Below are 19,128 nucleotides of genomic sequence, written 5' to 3'. Positions count from 1 at the left end.
CCACTTTTTGCAACCAACATTTGCAGCAGAGCATCTCCAAACAGACTACACATCAAACAAAACCTGAAGCAGGTGGGCTATGCCAGCAGAAAACCAAATTGGGTGCCCCTCCTGTCCACTGAGATCAGGACAAAAATTGATTAGAAAACGATGCCTGATGAGTCCCAAATTCTGCTGTGACATTCAGACGACAGGGTCCAAATTTGGTATAAACAACATGAAAATATGGATCCATCCTGCCCTTATATCAAAGGTTCAGGGTGATGGTGGTGGAACGATATTGGAGGTTTTTTCTTTTTACACTTTGGCATTGACACCAAGGTAGCTGAAACTACAAAACCCTTCTGCTACTAAACTGAACAAATCAGTATCCCAGAAGTTTAACCAACTAATGTTGTACACTAATTAAAAAGTGTTCCTTTACTAACAAGTTATTTTCATTTGGTAGCAAGTGTGCTTTTCCTGATATGACTGGATTCCTACTGTAAAACTCACTAATTGTGAGGTATGAAGTTTCTGGGCAATTGCACATATTTGTAATTGCGTCTCTGTACACCACTACAGCAGTTTTTAATACAATCAAAATGTGATTGAAGTGCAGACTCTCAGCTGTTTTAAATTATAATCTTTATTGAGTCACATCTAAAAGGTATTTTTACTGTCTATACACAGCACATCTCACTTAATATGAATACTTTTTTACTCTAGAAACACAGAACCAGAAAAAGCTCTTTGGCAGGATGATGTGTTACAGGCAAATGATTGCACAGATTGCTACAAGGGATGAATGTCAAGAAGTCCTCATCAGAAGCCAATCTAAATCTTCTCAACAAAAAATGTTTTACTTAAATGATCTCCCAAGCGTCCACATCACCATCAGAGGTTTGTGGGAGGTAAAGAGCACACTTCAAGTTCCCACATGTTTTCAGAAGTTTAAAAAGACATTCATTTTTCTAACCACAGTTTGTTATAAACTGACCTTGCAGATTGCGAGTACAGATATTATTACCGACCACCCGAGCGCACCCTGATGGTTCAATGTGCTCACACAATAGTTCTATTTAGTTCAAGCAGCAGCGTTTCGGTCACATCCCACAACCAGCTCGTCCTCTTCACTTCTTCACCTGCCTGGATCCGTCCTTCCAGCCCGACTTCACCTCATTCACAAACGTGTCTCTGACTCTCTTGAGGCGGCCACTGATCTCTCCCAGATCCCCGGGCACTTTGCCGGCCTCGTCCCGGACCTGCCGTACCGTCTGGGAGCGCAAGACCCGGTCCGAGGCGTCCCGTCCGGCTATCTGAGCCTTAGTGATAGCGTAGGCTGTGATCTGAGCCGCCCTGCGAATCGGTCGAGACTCCGCCAACTTCTCAACGATGTGAAGGTTGTTGACGAGCGACGCTAACAGGCGAGCGAGCATTGTGGCAACTGGCTGTTAGCTTCTCCGTGTTCTCCCCGTGGGGTTCAGCCCTGTAAAGCCCACATACAAACCCATTAATGACCCTCGAAGTGTCGAGTACGTGGAGATGCAAGTTTAAGTACACAGAGAGAACTAGACGTACCTCAGCTGAAGCAGGTGACCGCTGAGTGACAGAGGGTGACGTAACACAGACTGTGGGAGGGATGAGGCTGAAGTCGGTTTCGAGCTCGTCGTTCAGTGTTTCTTAAAGAAACAGGATCATCAAACGACTGTTTTTCTTGGATAAAAGGCCATGGATTTAAAATGTCCATTAAAAAGAAATTCATTGGATTTCACAAAACTGAAAGCAGTTTTAAACAGTTTGTGGTGTCACCATCAGGTCTGCCACATGTGAACTTGGTTTTTGACTGTTAATGTGGACAGAGACTCAGGGTTTCCTCTGCTGTCTTCCAGGGTAAATATGTTTTTACAGCTTTTCATACTGATTACATGGCCATTCATACCACAACAAAATAAATACGCAGTTTACTGTAATATCCTATTTTTAAGATTTCAGACACACTTTTACTTTAATTTGTAATAGAAAAAAACCTTCAGAGTTAAAACATATAAGACATTCCAGATAGATAATTACATATTTCCAAGGCATAACAAGTAAAGTAAATATTTCACAAATTTAAAAGGATGTAACTTGATTTAAGACTGTTGCTAGGATTTACAAGTGCTGGATGACACATTCAAATTGGAGGAGAATTACAGCCTTTTCTTTACATTTCTGCTTGTAAAACAACAACAACAACAAAACACCAGTCAACAGTAAACTACCGTCTTTAGAAAACAAAAAGACATATTTGTATACATTACGGATAAGTGACAAAAAACCAATCCCAGTACAGGGAACGAAGTCCCAACGCTACCGACCAGAATCAACCGATGTGAATCCAACTTCAAGTAATTGTTCCGGACGGATTTTCTAGTAACACCACCCGGTAAACGACATCCGGTCGCATCTTACGTATATCCGCTTTTAAGAACAGATTTCCTTTTTTGTGTGCTTTTTTTAAAGAACTTTATTTAACAAACAATGAGTATACAACATACGAACAGATGAAGTATGCAAAAAAACAGAACATAAACACACAAGACCAGGGGTAAAAAGAAAAAAATAATAATTATATGAATACATGCAAAAATTCACATATATATTGTTTTGAGAGCCTTTTTGTTGGTGGAGTCTGATATTGAATGTATGTATAATTCCACATCCTTAAGAAAATGACAGAAATACGGTGTTTTATTAGTAAACTTACATTTATGGATAAAAAAATTTAGCTACAAGTATTAACAAATTTATTATAAAAAAAATATTTATCATTCTTCTTGGGGAACTTAAAGAAACAGAATAAAACATGTTCCCATCGTAAAGAAAACTCCCTTAAAATATGGACAATAACAGACCAGCTAAATTCTTTCCCGAATCTCTGTGTAGAAGAACAGTACCAAAAAAGATGTGTCACAGTTTCTGGATGATCCCCAGAGAAAGTATAATTAGTATTTATGTCTCTTTTAAATTTCACCATGTAGTGACTAGCTGGATAACATTTATGTAGAATTTTAAATGAGACTTCCTTCACCTGGTCAAAACACAGAGAGCTGCACTCTAAAAGATCTTTAAATATAGTAAACATACCTTGTGTGCCACAGACTGCTCCCAAACATGAGGGGGCAAATAATAACTCTAAAACACTTAAGTTGGCTTTATTAAATGTTAGATTTTTAGCTGGGAAAACATTTTTAAGCCTTGATTTTATGTTTTTAACTGAAACTTGGTTGGACCAAAGTAACAGTGGAGCTGTTCTCATCGAGTCGACCCCTCCTAACTACAGTTTTATCAGTGAGGCCAGGGTGAGCAGGAGAGGAGGAGGGGTTGCTGTCTTATTTAATGAATCATTTCAATGTAAGCAGCTATCTCCTGGAAGTTTTCAGTCTTTTGAATATGTGGCTTTACAGCTGAAGGCCCCATCCAAAGTTGTGTTTCTTAATGTTTACAGGCCTCCCATATACGGCACAGACTTTTTTAATGACCTCAGTGAACTGCTGTCTGCGATCTGTGTTGATTTCGACCGTTTAATTATTGTTGGGGATTTTAACATCCATGTGGAGAACCCTCAGGACAAAGGGACTAAAGACCTGAGTAACACTCTGGGCAACTTTGGGCTGACTCAGCATGTAACAGAGGCCACACATAATAGAGGACACACTCTTGACCTACTGATCTCCAAGGGCCTGAGCATTTCAAAGGTTACTGTGTCTGATGTGGGCCTGTCTGATCATTACTGTGTTTTCTTTGAAAGTAAATTTTCAGCCCACACAAATGTATCAACAGCAGTGATCACAAAACGGTGTATAACTGAACACAGTAGTGAGATCTTTAACCAGGTCTTCCCATTAACACCTGACCTGTCCAGAGGTTCAGTCAATGAGCTCGTCAATAGCGTCAATGCTAAAATGTTAAATGTAATGGACACTATTGCTCCCATTAAGGTGAAGGTTATCTCTGGAAGGAAAAAGTCTCCATGGAGAAACTCCACACTGGTGGAAAATGAAAAAAGACAGTGTAGGAAAGCTGAGCGCAGATGGAGAAAAACAAACCTCCAGGTTCATTATGACATCTATAAAGAGAAACTTCACAATTATAATTTACAACTGAGGAGTGCAAGGAGGTCCTACTTCTCTGACATCATCACCAAAAACAGTCATAATGCTCGGGTCTTATTTTCTACAGTTGACAGGCTAACAAACCCTCCTGTGTCAGTGGCAGCTGAACTTCATTCAACCATGGCCTGCAATGATTCTTCACAGAAAAAATCCAAAAGATTAGACAAGCAATAGGTACATCAACAGCAGACTCAGGATATGTACTGTGTCCACCGAAAAACTGTTTAAACACCATCAAACAGTTTCACCCTATTAACAGCAAAGACCTGGAGGACATCTTAGGTCAACTGAACTCCTCCTCTTGCTGTTTAGATGTCCTGCCAACAAGTTTTTTTCAAAAAGGTCTCAAAGACTTTGGAGTCAGACCTGTTACAGATTGTCTGACTCCTCTTTAATGTCAGGTGTGTTTCCAGAATCACTAACAACTGCTGTAATTAAACCTATACTGAAAAAGGACATTCCTGACAAGAAACAAATGAACAACTACAGGCCGATCTCAAATCTCCCATTTTTAAGTAAGATCATTGAAAAAGCAGTTTCTCAACAGCTCAATTACTTCTTAAAACAGAATAACTGCTATGATGCCTTCCAGTCAGGTTTTAGACAGAACCACAGCACTGAAACCGCTCTGACCAAAGTGTTTAATGACATATGTCTGAATACAGACAGTGGAAAAATGTCAGTCTTAGTTTTACTGGATCTCAGTGCAGCATTTGATACAGTTGACCACAACATATTACTCAAACGACTGGAGAACTGGGCAGGTCTTTCAGGGACTGTACTAAACTGGTTCAAAACATACTTAGAAAACAGGAAATACTTTGTATCGATAGGTAACTTCACATCTGAGCAAGTATCACATGTGGAGTTCCCCAAGGTTCCATCTTGGGACCCCTTCTGTTTAACATTTACATGCTCCCACTGGCACAGATTATAAAGAACAACAAAATAAACTATCATAGCTATGCAGATGACACACAAATATATATCACGTCACCAGGAGACCGAGGCCCTGTACAGCAGGGGTCCCCAATCTCAGTCCACGAGGGCCGGTGTCCCTGCTGGTTTTAGATCTCACCCCTGGTCAACACACCTGAATCACATGATTAAAGTCATTACCAGGCCTCTGGAGAACTTCAAGACATGTTGAGAAGGTAATTTATCCATTTAAATCAGCTGTGATGGATCAAGGACACATCTAAAACCTGCAGGGACACCGGCCCTTGTGGACTGAGATTGGGGACCCCTGCTGTACAGGCTCTTGGTAAATGCATTGAGGAAATTAATGACTGGTTGTGCCACAATTTTCTCCAGCTAAACAAAAACAAAACTGAAGTAATAGTCTTTGAAGCCAAAGAAAAATGATTACAGGTCACCAGAGAACTTGAATCTATACACCTAAAAACCACCAACCAGGCGAGAAATTTGGGTGTAGTGATGGATGCAGACCTTAGAACCACTTAGAAAAACACATTAAGACAATAACAAAATCAGCTTACTATCACCTCAAGAATATTTCAAGGATAAAAGATCTGATGTCTCAACAGGACCTGGAAAAACTAGTCCATGCATTCATCTTTAGTAGGCTTGATTACTGTAACAGCATCTTTACAGGTCTACCTAAAAAAATCAGTCAGACAACTACAGCTCATTCAGAACTCTGCTGCTCGAGTCCTCACTAAGACCAAAAAAGTGGACCACATCAGTCCAGCTCTGAGGTCTTTACACTGGCTGCCTGTCTGTCAGAGGATAGACTTTAAAGTTCTGATGCTGGTCTATAAAGCTCTGAATGGTTTAGGACCAAAATACATCAGTGACCTCCTGACCCAGTGTGAACCTTCCAGATCCCTCAGGTCATCTGGATCTGGTCTTTTATCAGTTCCCAGAGTCAGAACCAGACATGGAGAAGCTGCATTCAGCTTTTATGCTCCTTATATCTGGAACAAACTCCCAGAAAGCCTCAGATCAGCTGAAACACTAAGTTTATTTAAATCCAGGTTGAAGACTCACTTATTCTCAGCTGCATTTGAATAAAGCACCAAATCCGCACTTTATGCTTAAATTTCAAAACTTACATTTTAACTACTGATTTTATCTACTGTTCTGATTTTATCTACCTTTCTAATTTTGGATTTTATATACTGTTTTGTTTGTTTGTTTTAATCAATTTTAAATCATGCTTTTTATTTGTTTTTGTTTTTAATGTCTCTGTAAAGCACTTTGAATCACCTTGTTGTTGAATTGTGCTATATAAATAAACTTGCCTTGCCTTGCCTTATTTACAATCAAATATTTATGGGGGATCATCCAGACTGTCTTCCAGTTGATATCTGGAACATATCGGTTCCAGTAAGATATTATATATGGGAGAGAGACGATATCTTCTTGAAATAAACTACGTATTCTCTTGTTGCTGTTACCACGTTCCTGTGAAAAGCAGATTTTTCCTACTGCTGACTCAGCTGGATCAGGGAGAGTGACTGAGGTAGATATTGAACTGTCAGTGTTTTTATATAACATTAAAGTACCTGAGGGTATGGCACCAAGCACCATTGAGAATTCCCGAACACTGACTGGAAAATTATATAGTGCAATAAAGTCGTTGTAAGTAAGTAGTTGCCCAATTTTATTAACCTGCTGAGCCACCAATAGGATCCCATTTTGGACCCAAGTTTCCAGGAAAAGTGATTTATTTTTAAATAAAATATCTCTGTTGTTCCAGATAAGGTATTTGTGTGGTGAGAAGTTGTGTTTATAAATGAAGGTCCACACTAAGAGGACTTCCTTATGGAAGGATGAAAGTTTTACAGGGGGTTTCTCAACATTGTAATTGCAATTTAAAATAAAATTAAAGCCACCAAAACGGGAGAAAATATGATATGGTATAAGGTTCCAGATAGAGGTAGGATTTTTAAGAAAATGTTTAGCCCAATTAATTTTGAAAGTGTTATTTAAAGTAGAAAAGTCTAAAAAGTTAAGCCCACCTGATTCGTACTTATTCATCACAACAGTTTTTCTCATATAATGCGTACTGTTTTTCCATATAAAATTAAAGAGCATGCGGTCAATATCTTTACTAATTTTCTTATCCAGATGTAAGGAGAGAGCAGCATATGTTAATCGGGATATCCCTTCAGCTTTAGTAATTAACACTACCTTTCAAAGATAAGCCCCTTTGCAGAAACTGGTTGAACTTTTTTAGGGTTTTCTGTATAATTGGAATGAAGTTTGAAGAGCATCTTGATATTTGGTCTTTGGATATTAACAGTCCCAAGTATATGATTTCTTGTTTAACAGAAACATTACAGATAGCATTTGCAGTGCAGGCTTTAATTGCTAGTAACTCACATTTTTTTAGATTTAGGGATAAACCAGAGGCCTCAGAGAAATCACTAATCACATTAAGGGCTAGAAGGATTTGGTTTGCATTCTTCAAGAAGAGTGTGGTGTCATCAGCTAACTGGCTGATGATGAGCTCCTTATCAGCTATGGTGATTCCTTGTACAACACTATGTCTGTGAAGGTTCTCAATCATCCAGGTCATCGTAGTCAAAGGAATTTGCAAAGAAAAGCGTCTGGACTTCTTTGAGTTGCTTGAAGACGTTTCACCTCTCATCCGAGAAACTTCTTCAGTTCTAAGGTCAAATGGCCGAGAGTCCCAGATTTAAACCCAGTGGGAGTTTCCCCCCCAAAGAGGGACAAAGGACCCCCTGGTGATCCTCTAATCACATGAGCCAAGGTGTGAAAGCGGGTGTGGGACCTAATCAGCCAGGGTTTCGGGTGAGCTCATTGTGAAACCTGGCCCCACCTTGTCATGTGAATTCCTGAGGTCAGATGGCCCAGGATGTGAGTGGGCGTTAAGGCGTCTGGGGAGGGAACTCAAAACTGGATTATAGATGGCAGACAGTTGGTGTCGTAAACCACCACCTCTGTTCAAAGATGGTCGCTCACAGTGGACATAGATGGCCTCTTTCACTCCTCTTTCAAACCATCTGTCCTCTCTGTCCAAAATGTGAACATTGGCATCCTCGAAAGAGTGACCTTTGTCCTTAAGATGCAGATGGACTGCTGAGTCTTGTCCTGTGGAGGTGGCTCTTCTATGTTGTGCCATGCGCTTGTGAAGTGGCTGTTTGGTCTCTCCAATGTAGAGGTCTGGGCATTCCTCGCTGCACTGTACAGCATACACCACGTTGTTCAGTCTGTGTTTTGGAGTTTTGTCTTTCGGGTGAACCAGTTTCTGTCTGAGTGTGTTGCTGGGTCTGAAGTACACTGGGATGTCGTGCTTGGAGAAAACTCTCCTGAGTTTCTCTGATACACCGGCTACATAAGAAAGACAGACGCAACAACGTTGTCATCCCCTATCCTCCCTCGCTGGTGTCTGATCTTCTTTTCTGTGCCTCTTAGCTGACTTTATGAACGCCCAGTTAGGATAACCACATGTTTTGAGTGCTTCCTTTACGTGTGTGTGTTCCTTCTTTTTTCCCTCAGGCTTAGAGGGAACAAGTTCTGCCCGGTGGTGTAGGGTCCTAATTACTCCAAGTTTGTGTTCCAGAGGGTGATGGGAGTCAAAGAGGAGGTACTGGTCCGTGTGTGTGGGCTTCCAGTAAACTTCGATGTTGAGGTTGCCATTCTCTTCAATGTGCACCGCGCAGTCCAGGAAAGGCAAACATCCTTTGTGTCTTCCCCGGTGAACTTGATGTTTTTATCCACAGCGTTAATGTGCGCAGTGAAGGATTCCACTTCTTGTGTCTTGATTTTGACCCAGGTGTCATCTACATATCTGTACCAGTGGCTGGGTGCTCTTCCTTTGAAAGAGCCAAGAGCCTTCCTTTCCACTTCCTCCATGTAAAGGTTGGCTACAATAGGTGACACAGGGGAGCCCATGGCACAGCCATGTTTTTGTCTGTAGAAGCCTTCGTCGTATTTGAAGTATGTTGTGGTAAGGCAGAGGTCTAACAGTGTGCAGATCTGATCGGGTGTGAAGTTGGTCCTGTCTTCCAAGGAGCTGTCTTCTTGTAGTCGTTTTCTGACAGTCTCCACTGCTTCCGTGGTGGGTATGCAAGTGAAGAGAGAGACTACATCAAAGGACACCATGGTTTCATCTGGATCCAGGGTAAGTTTCTGGACCTTGTCGGTGAAGTCGGTGGAGTTCTTGATGTGGTGTGGGGTGTTCCCCACGAGAGGTGCAAGGATGGTAGCAAGGTGTTTCACAATGTTGTAAGTAGCTGAGTTTATGCTACTGACTATCGGTCTGAGTGGGACCCCTTCCTTGTGGATTTTAGGAAGTCCATAAATGCAGGGTAAAGAGTGGAAAATAAATTGATGTTCAATTGTATCAAAAGCCTTATAAAAATCCAGGAAGAGAATGAAGCTATTGTCAGGTACCAAATCAGAGTAATCAAGTAAATCCAAAACCAGTCTAATGTTATTAGAAATGTGTCTATTTCTCATAAAGCCTGATTGTGTCTCATCGATAACTATGTCCAAGACCTCTTTAATTCTGTTAGCAAGTAAAGCCATAATCTTATAGTCATTATTGAGCAGGGAGATGGGTCTCCAGTTATCAATAAAAAGTAAGTCTTTGTTTAGTTTTAGAATAAGTGTTATGAGACCTTGAGTAAGAGTAGGAGGGAGGGTGTTATTCTCTATACTTTCTGTAAAAACCTGCAGTAAAAACGGAGCCAGGAGATTAGAAAAGGATTTATAAAACTCTGCAGTCAAACCGTCTGTGCCGGGAGATTTGTTGGCCTTAAGTACAGAAATGGAATTACAGACTTCCTCCACAGTCAGAGGGCTGTCACAATAACTTCTATCTTCCACAACAATAGTTTTTAGGTTTTTAATATTATTGAGAAATCGTGTTGAGACATCCTCATTATATTTTGAGTTGTATAGTTTAGTATAGAATTTGGCACAGAAATGTGAAATTTCTCTAGGATTGTCAGAGACAATGGCATTAATATTTAGTGGATGAATAGAGTTTATTTTTGACCTGTATTTTTCAAGCCTGATAAAGTAAGCAGAATTTTGTTCTCCCTCCTCCAGCCACCTCTTCCTGGATCTTAGAAAAGCACCCTCAGCCTTGCGTCGATATAAACTGTCCAATTTATTTTGAAGTTCTAATAAAATTAATTTATCTTCCTCTGAGATTTCTTCTGGGGACTTCTGGTAATAAGAGGCAATTTTGCTTATCACTTCCTGTTCTTCAGCTTTCCTTAATTTAGTAATTTGACTCCCATATCTTCTCAAGAATTTGCATGCTTCAAATTTAAAAAGTTCCCAATTGGTACAAAAGAACTTCTGTTAGCTTTATTCCAATAATAAACAATTAACTTATTAATCTGCATGTTAACCATTTTATCTTTTAGTAAAGAATTATTTAACTTCCAATAAGAGAATTTATAAGGCATATTATCCAGTGTAAACATTTGGACGTTAATGTGAATTGCTCTATGATCATTGAGGGATGTGGCAAGTATATTAACAGTAATATTATCTTTATCAGTACAATCAGAAACAAGCCAAAAGTCAATACATGATTGCTTAGATCCTTTCTTATTGCTCCAAGTAAAGAGTCTATCATCTGGAAATTTTTCTCTCCAAATACCTACAACATTAAATTTTCCCATAAAATATTTTAAGTTTGCACTGTATGAAGACCGTTGCCCTGGAAGCCACCTATCAACCGTATTATCTAAAGTGATGTTAAAGTCTCCACCAATTAAGAGGATTGAATTTGGGTATTTGGAGAGCCAGAAATTAATTCTTTCTTCTAAGGAGTCAAGTAATTTATCATTTTCAGTTTTATTATTGTAACCATATATATTTACTGCAATGAAAGTACTGTTATTGTGTCTGATTATTGAGCAGAGGTAGTGTCCTAAGCTGTCACAGTCAGAGTGTAACACACAAAGCAAAAATCAGTTCTAAATTGTTTGGCAAACAAAAACAAAGCTTTGCGTTTACAGGTTTGTCTTAACCCCCTGGTATCCTGGTATTAAGAGAAACAAATGAAAAAGACAAAGTTATTAGAAAAAAAGATAAAGAGAAAAGGTAAGTTCTAAACTTCTACAAATAAAAATATATCAACAGGATAAGGGGACCGGGTGCTGCACAATTTAGGTAATAGAACAGTAAAAACCCTGAGTAACTAAGCTTGTAAAAATATAGTATTTAACTATCTGCTTTGGTTTGAATATAGCTTTTTATAGATTTATAGATAAACACACTCTTCAACACAAAATAAAACTTTAACCTGAGGGTGAGTATATCAAGTTCACCATGTAAACAAGCTTACAGAAATGCCATTTCAAAGACTGAATGAGCGTCTCTACGAAGGAGGGAAAACTTCTGATCCACTGATGAATCCTCCGCCTCCCACGAAATAAGCTGGCTTACCCTCCTTACGGGCTTTGTCTATCACCGGCCACAGTTTGTCACGACGTTCTCTGTCCTCCTTGGACAGATCTTCAGCGAACCTCAAATGACTGTCCTGCAGGTAGGAGGATGTTTTGGCTGCTTTCCATACAGCATCTCTGTAGATTCGGGAGATGAACTGCACGATGATGCCTCTGGGTCTGGTGCTACTTTGTCGCTTGGCTCCGAGTCGGTGTACGGTGTCGATGACGTCAGGCAGCCTGTGATTTTGTTCTGGCAGAACAGAGTGGCATATCTCTATCACCTTTCCCCTTGCGTCTTCTTTCTCAGTCTCCTTGACTCCATGTAGTCTGAGATTCCATCTCTTGGAATATCTTTCCAACTCAGATATTCTCTGTTGGCAGTTGTCCACCCGGCCTTCTTCTTTAGTTTTTCCAGGTCGTAAACTTTCCCCTTCATATCTTTCATTTCCGCGCACACAAAATCAATCGTCTTTTTGAGACCCTCAATCTGGTGCGTGTTCTCCTTCACCATGTTCAAGTTCTCTCTCACCATGCTCTCAATGTTATCAGACCTGGTGTTTATTATGGCGTTATTTTTGTGCCACTATTCTGAGCGCACGTAAAAAAAAAATTGAGCTCACGTAAAAAAAAGTTTGCAGGTGCAAGTGTTGTATTTTGAGGAAAAAATTATTTTGAGCGAAGAAAAGCTGAATTTGAGTGAACAAAATTCATTGCTGCGTGCAAAAAAATGTATTTCAGTGTTTGCTATTATCCACACACACACACAACCCCTCTCGCTCAGTTTTTGCATTTGCGCTCGTTGCTCGCGCTCCCAATATTTCTGTCCGTGCGCGCTCAACTCTTTCTCTACACCGTTATATTTGTGCCACAAAACCAGCCAATCACAGACTTGGATGCAAAAAAATCTGATTGGCTGTTCTGGTCTCCAATCAGCTCGAAATGACGAAATGCAATATCCCAGAATCCATTCGTCCAAAACTCAAACGAGGCAGTGGCGGAGGAACGAAGAGTGGCGGAGTTTGAAATATTACTCTTTCTGGGTCACAAAATAAACTTTTAAGATATTTTCATGCGAGAATTTTGCTGTGTAAACTTCAAATATCTGCTCGATTTATCAAGACATCACATATTTGCATAACTGCTCTAACGTTTTCGGAGATGCCTGTTACCCACCAGCTGACCGGGTGGTCACTCGGGTTAAACATAATATATAAGGCTGAACTGACAAAAAAAAAAAAAAAAAATCACCGACTACACCACCAGGTATTATAGGAAAAAACATAAAGCCTTTGAACTAAAACAAATGCTGTTGTCACAGTGACATACACTGTCTTGTTGGTATATATGTATGATTTGTATCACCTTCATGTTTCCAAACCAATATCATGAGCAGTAGCTTTTACAGCTGTGGCTCCAGCAAACATCAGCTGATACTAGAAATTAATTTTAAATAAATTCTAACAACAGCTTATCAAGCTTGAACGTGCTGCTGTTGTTGTTTAGCGCAACATCCGCTGGTTTCCTGTTTCTGGCGCAAACAAGAGAGACGATCAGCTGATCATTGATCAGTTTCATGATTGAAGTAGCAACAGGAGAGGGAGGGAGAGAGAATGAGGGGAGAAGAGGGAGCTGTGCAGAGTAAAGACAGAATAACTCCAGCTTTGTGTCTTTTTTTCCATTCTAGCTGAAGTATGGGACTAATCGCGTTCCTTTTCCCCTCAATACGGATGTATTGTAATTGGTCCAGCCCACTCCACAGAGTGGAGTTCTCTCTGATATTGCGCCACCGTTGCGTTGCTTTGAACATGTAATTTTTTTTTTCCTCGATTGGGGGGCTGAAAAATTTGTAATGCTTATTTGCTTAATACATCTTGATCAATAAACTTTCCTTATGTAAACATGCACCATGGTGTGGCCTTTCTTTGCTTATGATCCCTTGATGTTGGTAAATGAGCAATATATATAATATACATATGATAATGTACAGCACACTGGAGTATGCTCCTGCTGTGAAGTCCTGCCTCCATCTACTTGCGCATTTAATCACTGGACAGGTATGTTCATACAAAATATTAGATTAGGCCAATTGTCCTATAAATATTTTTGACCAAGGGGTAGCATTGATTGTGAACTGGAAAGGGAAAATGCTTAGGGGGCTGAGTACAGCTGGGTATCGTCACTGATGTGTAGAATCATTTTGATTCGATACAGGATCCGATTCAATTTGATTGGAATCTGGAAAGTTTTGCCTCAGTCAGAAATATTACAATTCTGATCATTTATCAGTATATATCCATATTTTTGTATCTATTAAAAGAAAGCTGACACTTGTGAGACTTAATTAGAGATGTAAACGGAGAGTTATGAAACCTGCAGCTTCAGAAGCCAGCGGGAAAAAAAAAAAAAAAAAAAAAAAAAGATAAACACAGCGCGGACCCGCCGACACATCAAATTTTGATTCTGACGCGTCGGGTCCGCGCTCTGTGTTTACGTTTGTATGTTTTAGCTGTTTGGTGTTTGACGAAATTTTGTGCGGTTTAACTGAGATGCTGGCGTTTCAGGCAAAATAACGTTTAATTTACAAATCGACTCAGGATTTTAATGAATCAATATCACTTTATTCAGTTTAGAATGGATTGTAATCAGAAAAGCGATAATCAAAACCCACCCCTAACCATGAACTTGCAAAGTAAAAACATGATCTATGTAAGGTAGCCCTTTTGTTATTTTCATTTAAAAAGAGGATTAGTTTTACTGTGCGCTGGCCGAGACAGTTTCTTTTCTTAGAAATAATTTCTCCTGCCCAAGAGAAAATCCTCTCGCATGGAACAGAAGAGGCTGTGGAGTGCAGAAATTACACTGCAAGTTGGTAGATATGCAGGTATGCGGTCTTATGGGTCCTGCAGACTATCACCTAAAAACAATAAAGAAAATGATTTTCTAAAATGTGCAGCAATGTAATTTACGTATAATGTGAAAAACATTTTTTTAGTCTTTATTAGCTTTAATTCACATGGAAGTATTTCTAAAGTCATATGCTGTAATGATATTTACATTATGAAAAGATGATTTTGGACATTTCACGTTTTTCACTTCTGCAGATAAAATAAATTGAGCAAAATCAACTCAAAATCCCGCGAATGATTCACTTCCTTATAAACCACTGAATCACTTGTGTTCTAAATGAAGCTTCGGACGTCACTGATCACGACACAGTGCTTCTGCAGTGTGTTGTTTTTTGGGTACGCACCGGAGCGCCAGCTTCAAGCGGGCATTAGTCTAATGGATAGATTTAACCAATAAACCAATGTTCTTATGTAAACATGCACCATGGTGTGGTATTTCTTTGCCTGTCACTTCTTGATGTTGGTAAATAAAATAAGATAAGAAGATAAGATAAGATAATTCTTTATTGTCATTGCACAGTCATACATAGTACAATAGATGCAAAATACATATAACATACAAAACATTATGGCGCATGCCTCTACAGATAGCGCAGAGGTGATCATTCCACTATATATACACATACATATATACACATACCGGTACCGAAGCAGTTACGTGCGTAATGAAGCTTCGGATGTCACTGGTCACGTGACTTTTGCCAAACGAAGCAAGCCTCGACACAGTGCTTCTGAACCAGTGTGTTGTTTTTTTCGACACACGCTCCGGAGCGTCAGCTTCACGCGGGCCATCACTAGCACCAGGACAATCCCGAAAGCAACGTCCACTCACTAGAATGGAGGATCACGTGCAAAAAATTCACAGTGGGGTTACTCAAGCTTGATGTGCCAAAGCTACAGGCCATGTGCGCTCATTCACGTTAAGCAACACCACAGTGCGCTGATTCAAATGCACAAAATAAATAACAGCTTGCTGTAAATTAAACATACCTTAAGGGAAAGCACATCCTTCTCTTACCGAAACAATAACTAACTCACTCGTCTGGTAAGATGCGTTTAGCATGGTGGCTAATTATTGCTAACAAGCATATCCGCGATTAGAGAACAGCTCTTAACACCGGGTTAAATCATACCGTCAAGGCATAATAACATTCGGAAATTGAATAATAAGCATACAAAACGGAAGTATGGGTAATAGTGACTTTAAGGCTATGACGAGTAAACATGTCAGTGAGTTCACAGGAGCTCGCTCTGCCAAAGCTACAAGCCATGTGTGCTCATACCTCCTCCCACCCAAGTTGGCTACGAAGTTGACTCGTGAAAAAGTCGTGAACATAAGACATCATAATGTAACCGAGGACAAGGTACGAGTGAACGGGACAAAGAAATAAATTGATCATTTATTTATTACATTAATTAAACATACAAATTCCCCTTATTTCCAGACAGGACTTATAGCAGATCCTGCCGATATCCCAGCTGCACATGAGACTTACCACACTAACGGTGCGAATATGACTACACTGCAACCCCGTCACACCCCGCTTAGCGACACTGCAACCGTGACACGCACTGCAAACAATTCAGGTCTCAGCGCAGCTGGGAATCAGCGATATGCATGGCCTGCAATCTGGGAGACAAAGGGAAGTGGCACAAACAATTAAACAAGAAAACAAAAAAGGGAGGTTAGTCCGCCCTTACACGACTCACTCTCAATCAATGACCGCCTTTACGGCTGGACGGACTAACCAAAAGAAAATTACAAATCAATCAAAAGAACGAAAAAAAGGACAGCAGAGACAGCACCGCTGAAAAACAAACAACATTATCAATTAAAATATTACCCAATAAAATACCAATTTTATGAAACCATTTAAAATCATGAAGCTAAAAACAAACACTCAATATACCTACAATATTGATCAGTTTCCCTGCGCGCAGTCGATCTAGGGCTTGATCAATTCTTCTGTTAAAATTGGTGGTCACACTAAAAAAGTCCAACACATTAAAAATAGGCACATACAACCAGCAAATGATCCAAACAAAACGGCAAAAGTCTCTTACCGACAATATACCCACTCGCACCCGAGTGAATTAATTGCCTCTGGTTTCTTCCACAGAAGTGCGCTGATTTCACCCCACACACCCACTACCTTTTCACAGCTCTTTCAGCCAATCACCTGGCAGAGAGCAACAAACTGCCAGGTGACACTTGTTACAATAATACTTAAAGGCAATTGTAGCGCATAGTGTATAGATGTGAATGTAACCGTACAGTGCACATCAGACATCAAACAATAAATTCATACTGGGTTACAGCACCATGCAAGTCGCAAATGTGCTACAAACTAACTCCGTTTCCCCACAATCTTACCTCGAGAGCGGATACAGCTGGTTGATATTAATGTTAGCTTAATGGCTAGAACTGACGTTCAGGGGACATTGAACGTGAACGTTGTAAACGTTCTGGGAAGAATGACACTCAGACGCACGCCTACTGTGACGTCACAGCACGTTTTCCTTTGAAGTGTTAGATCAAAAGCATCCGAGCTATTAAATACCCTTCAAATAACACAACCACTGCACCAACCGCACCTAGCGTTGAAAACACATTTTAACAAATTTAATTTATTGATTCAATTGGCTTCTAAGAATCGCCAACCCAAACTGTCTGTAAAAATGTGGCGCTCAGTATTCAGCCGCACAGCTTCTTCAGATACTGATGGCTTTGAGGAGCTTGACAACTGTTATTTAGAGCCTGACGGGTTCCTTTTACCGATCTTTGGCTCCAGAGATGAACAGTTACCCACCTCTGAAACAACAGAGGTTCCCACAAGCGGTGTTTCTGTAAACTTAGATGAAAATGAAAAGTCTCTCACCAATGAGAGTGACAGTATTGATTCAGTCAACGCTGTCCTTCCTGAACCCTCAGATGTTGATGGCTTTGAGGAGCTTGACAACTGTTATTTAGAGCCTGACGGGTTCCTTTTCCCGATCGTTGGTTCCAGAGATGAACAGTTAGCCACCTCTGAAACAACAGAGGTTCCCACAAGCAGTGTCTCTGCAAACATCGATGAAAATGAAAAGTCTCTCACCAATGAGAGTGACAGTATTGATTCAGTCAATGCTGTCCTTCCTGAACCTTCAGATGTTGATGGATCTGAGGAGAATGAAATTAATGTTGTTAGAGAAAGGCTTCAAAGAGAGGAAGGAGAAACAATATTTTCCAGAGTTCAAACAAGCTTTTCAGGTCTTTCTTCCTTTATTATGGCTCCAGTTGAGTGTGTGGGCCGAGGAGTAATTTATGTCACCAGCCAAATCATTAATATTGGTCGAGCACCATTTACCTCAGCGATGAGTGAATCTAGTGAACTGTCACCCACCTCTGAAACAGCTGAGGTTTCTACAACCAGTGTTTCTGCAAACACCAATGAAAATGAACAGTCGACCATCCTCCTTACCAAACCATCAGGCATGAATATAGCTGAAGACAATTTTCAAAGAGAGGAAGCAGAAACCTGTACACAGAGAATTCACGTAAGAATTGATGAAAGATTCAATTTGACACCTGAAAGTCAGCAAAGAAATGAGCAGTCATTCTCTGAAACAGCTGAGCATCTTACAACCTCAGCTGTTTCAGAGGGTGAAACAGCTGGATTGCTTCAAGAACGTTTAAAGACACGTAGGTCCTTGATAATGTACACAGCTGGGTATCTTTGCTTAAACCTCAGATCACGAAAATTGAACAAACGATTGTATTCAGATTTAAAAGTCTTCAAAGCAATGTACAATCGCCCTATGAAAGATCTGAGGTTACACAACCGCAGATGTTTCAGAGTATCTACAGAAACAACCAGTGTTTCTGTAGATACACATGAAAATGAAGAGTCACCCAACTCAGAAACATTTGGATATTCATGGGATGAGTTTATTACGCCCGACTCAAGGGAGGTTCCTACAACCAGTGTTCATATGAACAACTCTGAACATGAACAGTCTCCCACCAGTGAAACACAAGTTTCTACAACCAGTGTTCCGGTAAATACACATGAAAATGAACAGTCACATTCTGAAACAGCTGAGGTTCTTACAAGCACTGATTTACTCAACGTTGTCCTTCCAGAACCTTCAGATATTAACAGATCTGAAGAGAATGAACAAACGAGCAACGTAAGTATTTTTTCCAGAGTTTACAGAAACCTTTTAAGCTTTGTATTCTAATATTAGAGCTCCAGTTGAGTCTCTGGGACAAGGAGTACTTTTCGCCATCATGCCCATCCTTACTATTTGTGGAGCACCATTTACCTCATTGTTCAACCTGTGCTCGGCAATTATTCGGCGTACGTTTCCCTGGGCCCACAGACGAATTTCATCCCTAATTGCTACACTGGGAAGATTCTTACGTATACATTGTTGTGCAATTGTTATAATTGTTTTGTTGCATTTATTTACAATCGCACTTGTAATATTCTTTGGCATGAAAAGATCCAATTAGTTTAATCACTACTTCTAACAAACAAACAGCACTTGCTATAGCAACATTTTCACATGAAATTCAATATCCTTAGCATAAAATGACATCACAATTATCCCCCAGCCAGTCGCAGCAGATGGCTGCTCCTATGAGTCTGGTTCTGCTGGAGGTTTCTCTCTGTTAAAAGTGAGTTTTTCCTCCCCACTGTCGCC

At 40.1% G+C, this 19,128-nt stretch overlaps 1 protein-coding gene and 1 long non-coding RNA gene across 2 annotated transcripts; both read right to left on the bottom strand.

The window, feature by feature from the left end:
• Window positions 1–610: 610 nt before the first annotated feature.
• Window positions 611–2,370, bottom strand: si:ch211-162e15.3 (protein NCBP2AS2). The gene is made up of 2 exons (XM_039600669.1): window positions 1,561–2,370; window positions 611–1,468 (listed from the first exon to the last, which is right to left on the bottom strand). The coding sequence occupies exon 2, from the start codon at window positions 1,416–1,418 to the stop codon at window positions 1,113–1,115; it is 306 nt and encodes a 101-aa protein (XP_039456603.1). The 5' UTR covers window positions 1,419–1,468; window positions 1,561–2,370; the 3' UTR covers window positions 611–1,112.
• Window positions 2,371–14,870: 12,500 nt separating this feature from the next.
• LOC120434015 lies at window positions 14,871–16,752 on the bottom strand. The gene is made up of 3 exons (XR_005608883.1): window positions 16,507–16,752; window positions 16,357–16,429; window positions 14,871–16,250 (listed from the first exon to the last, which is right to left on the bottom strand). It is a non-coding gene; the product is annotated as an uncharacterized LOC120434015 (long non-coding RNA).
• Between the last annotated feature and the right edge of the window lie 2,376 nt (window positions 16,753–19,128).

Source organism: Oreochromis aureus, linkage group 17, assembly GCF_013358895.1.
Source record: "Oreochromis aureus strain Israel breed Guangdong linkage group 17, ZZ_aureus, whole genome shotgun sequence".
Taxonomy (NCBI): domain Eukaryota; kingdom Metazoa; phylum Chordata; class Actinopteri; order Cichliformes; family Cichlidae; genus Oreochromis; species Oreochromis aureus.
Note: the sequence above shows the minus strand (reverse complement) of the source record. Positions and strands in the feature narration are given on the sequence as shown.

Coding starts and splice junctions, on each gene's coding strand:
- si:ch211-162e15.3 (XM_039600669.1), bottom strand. CDS start 1,418: ATGCTCGCTCGCCTGTTAGCGTCGCTCGTCAACAACCTTCACATCGTT.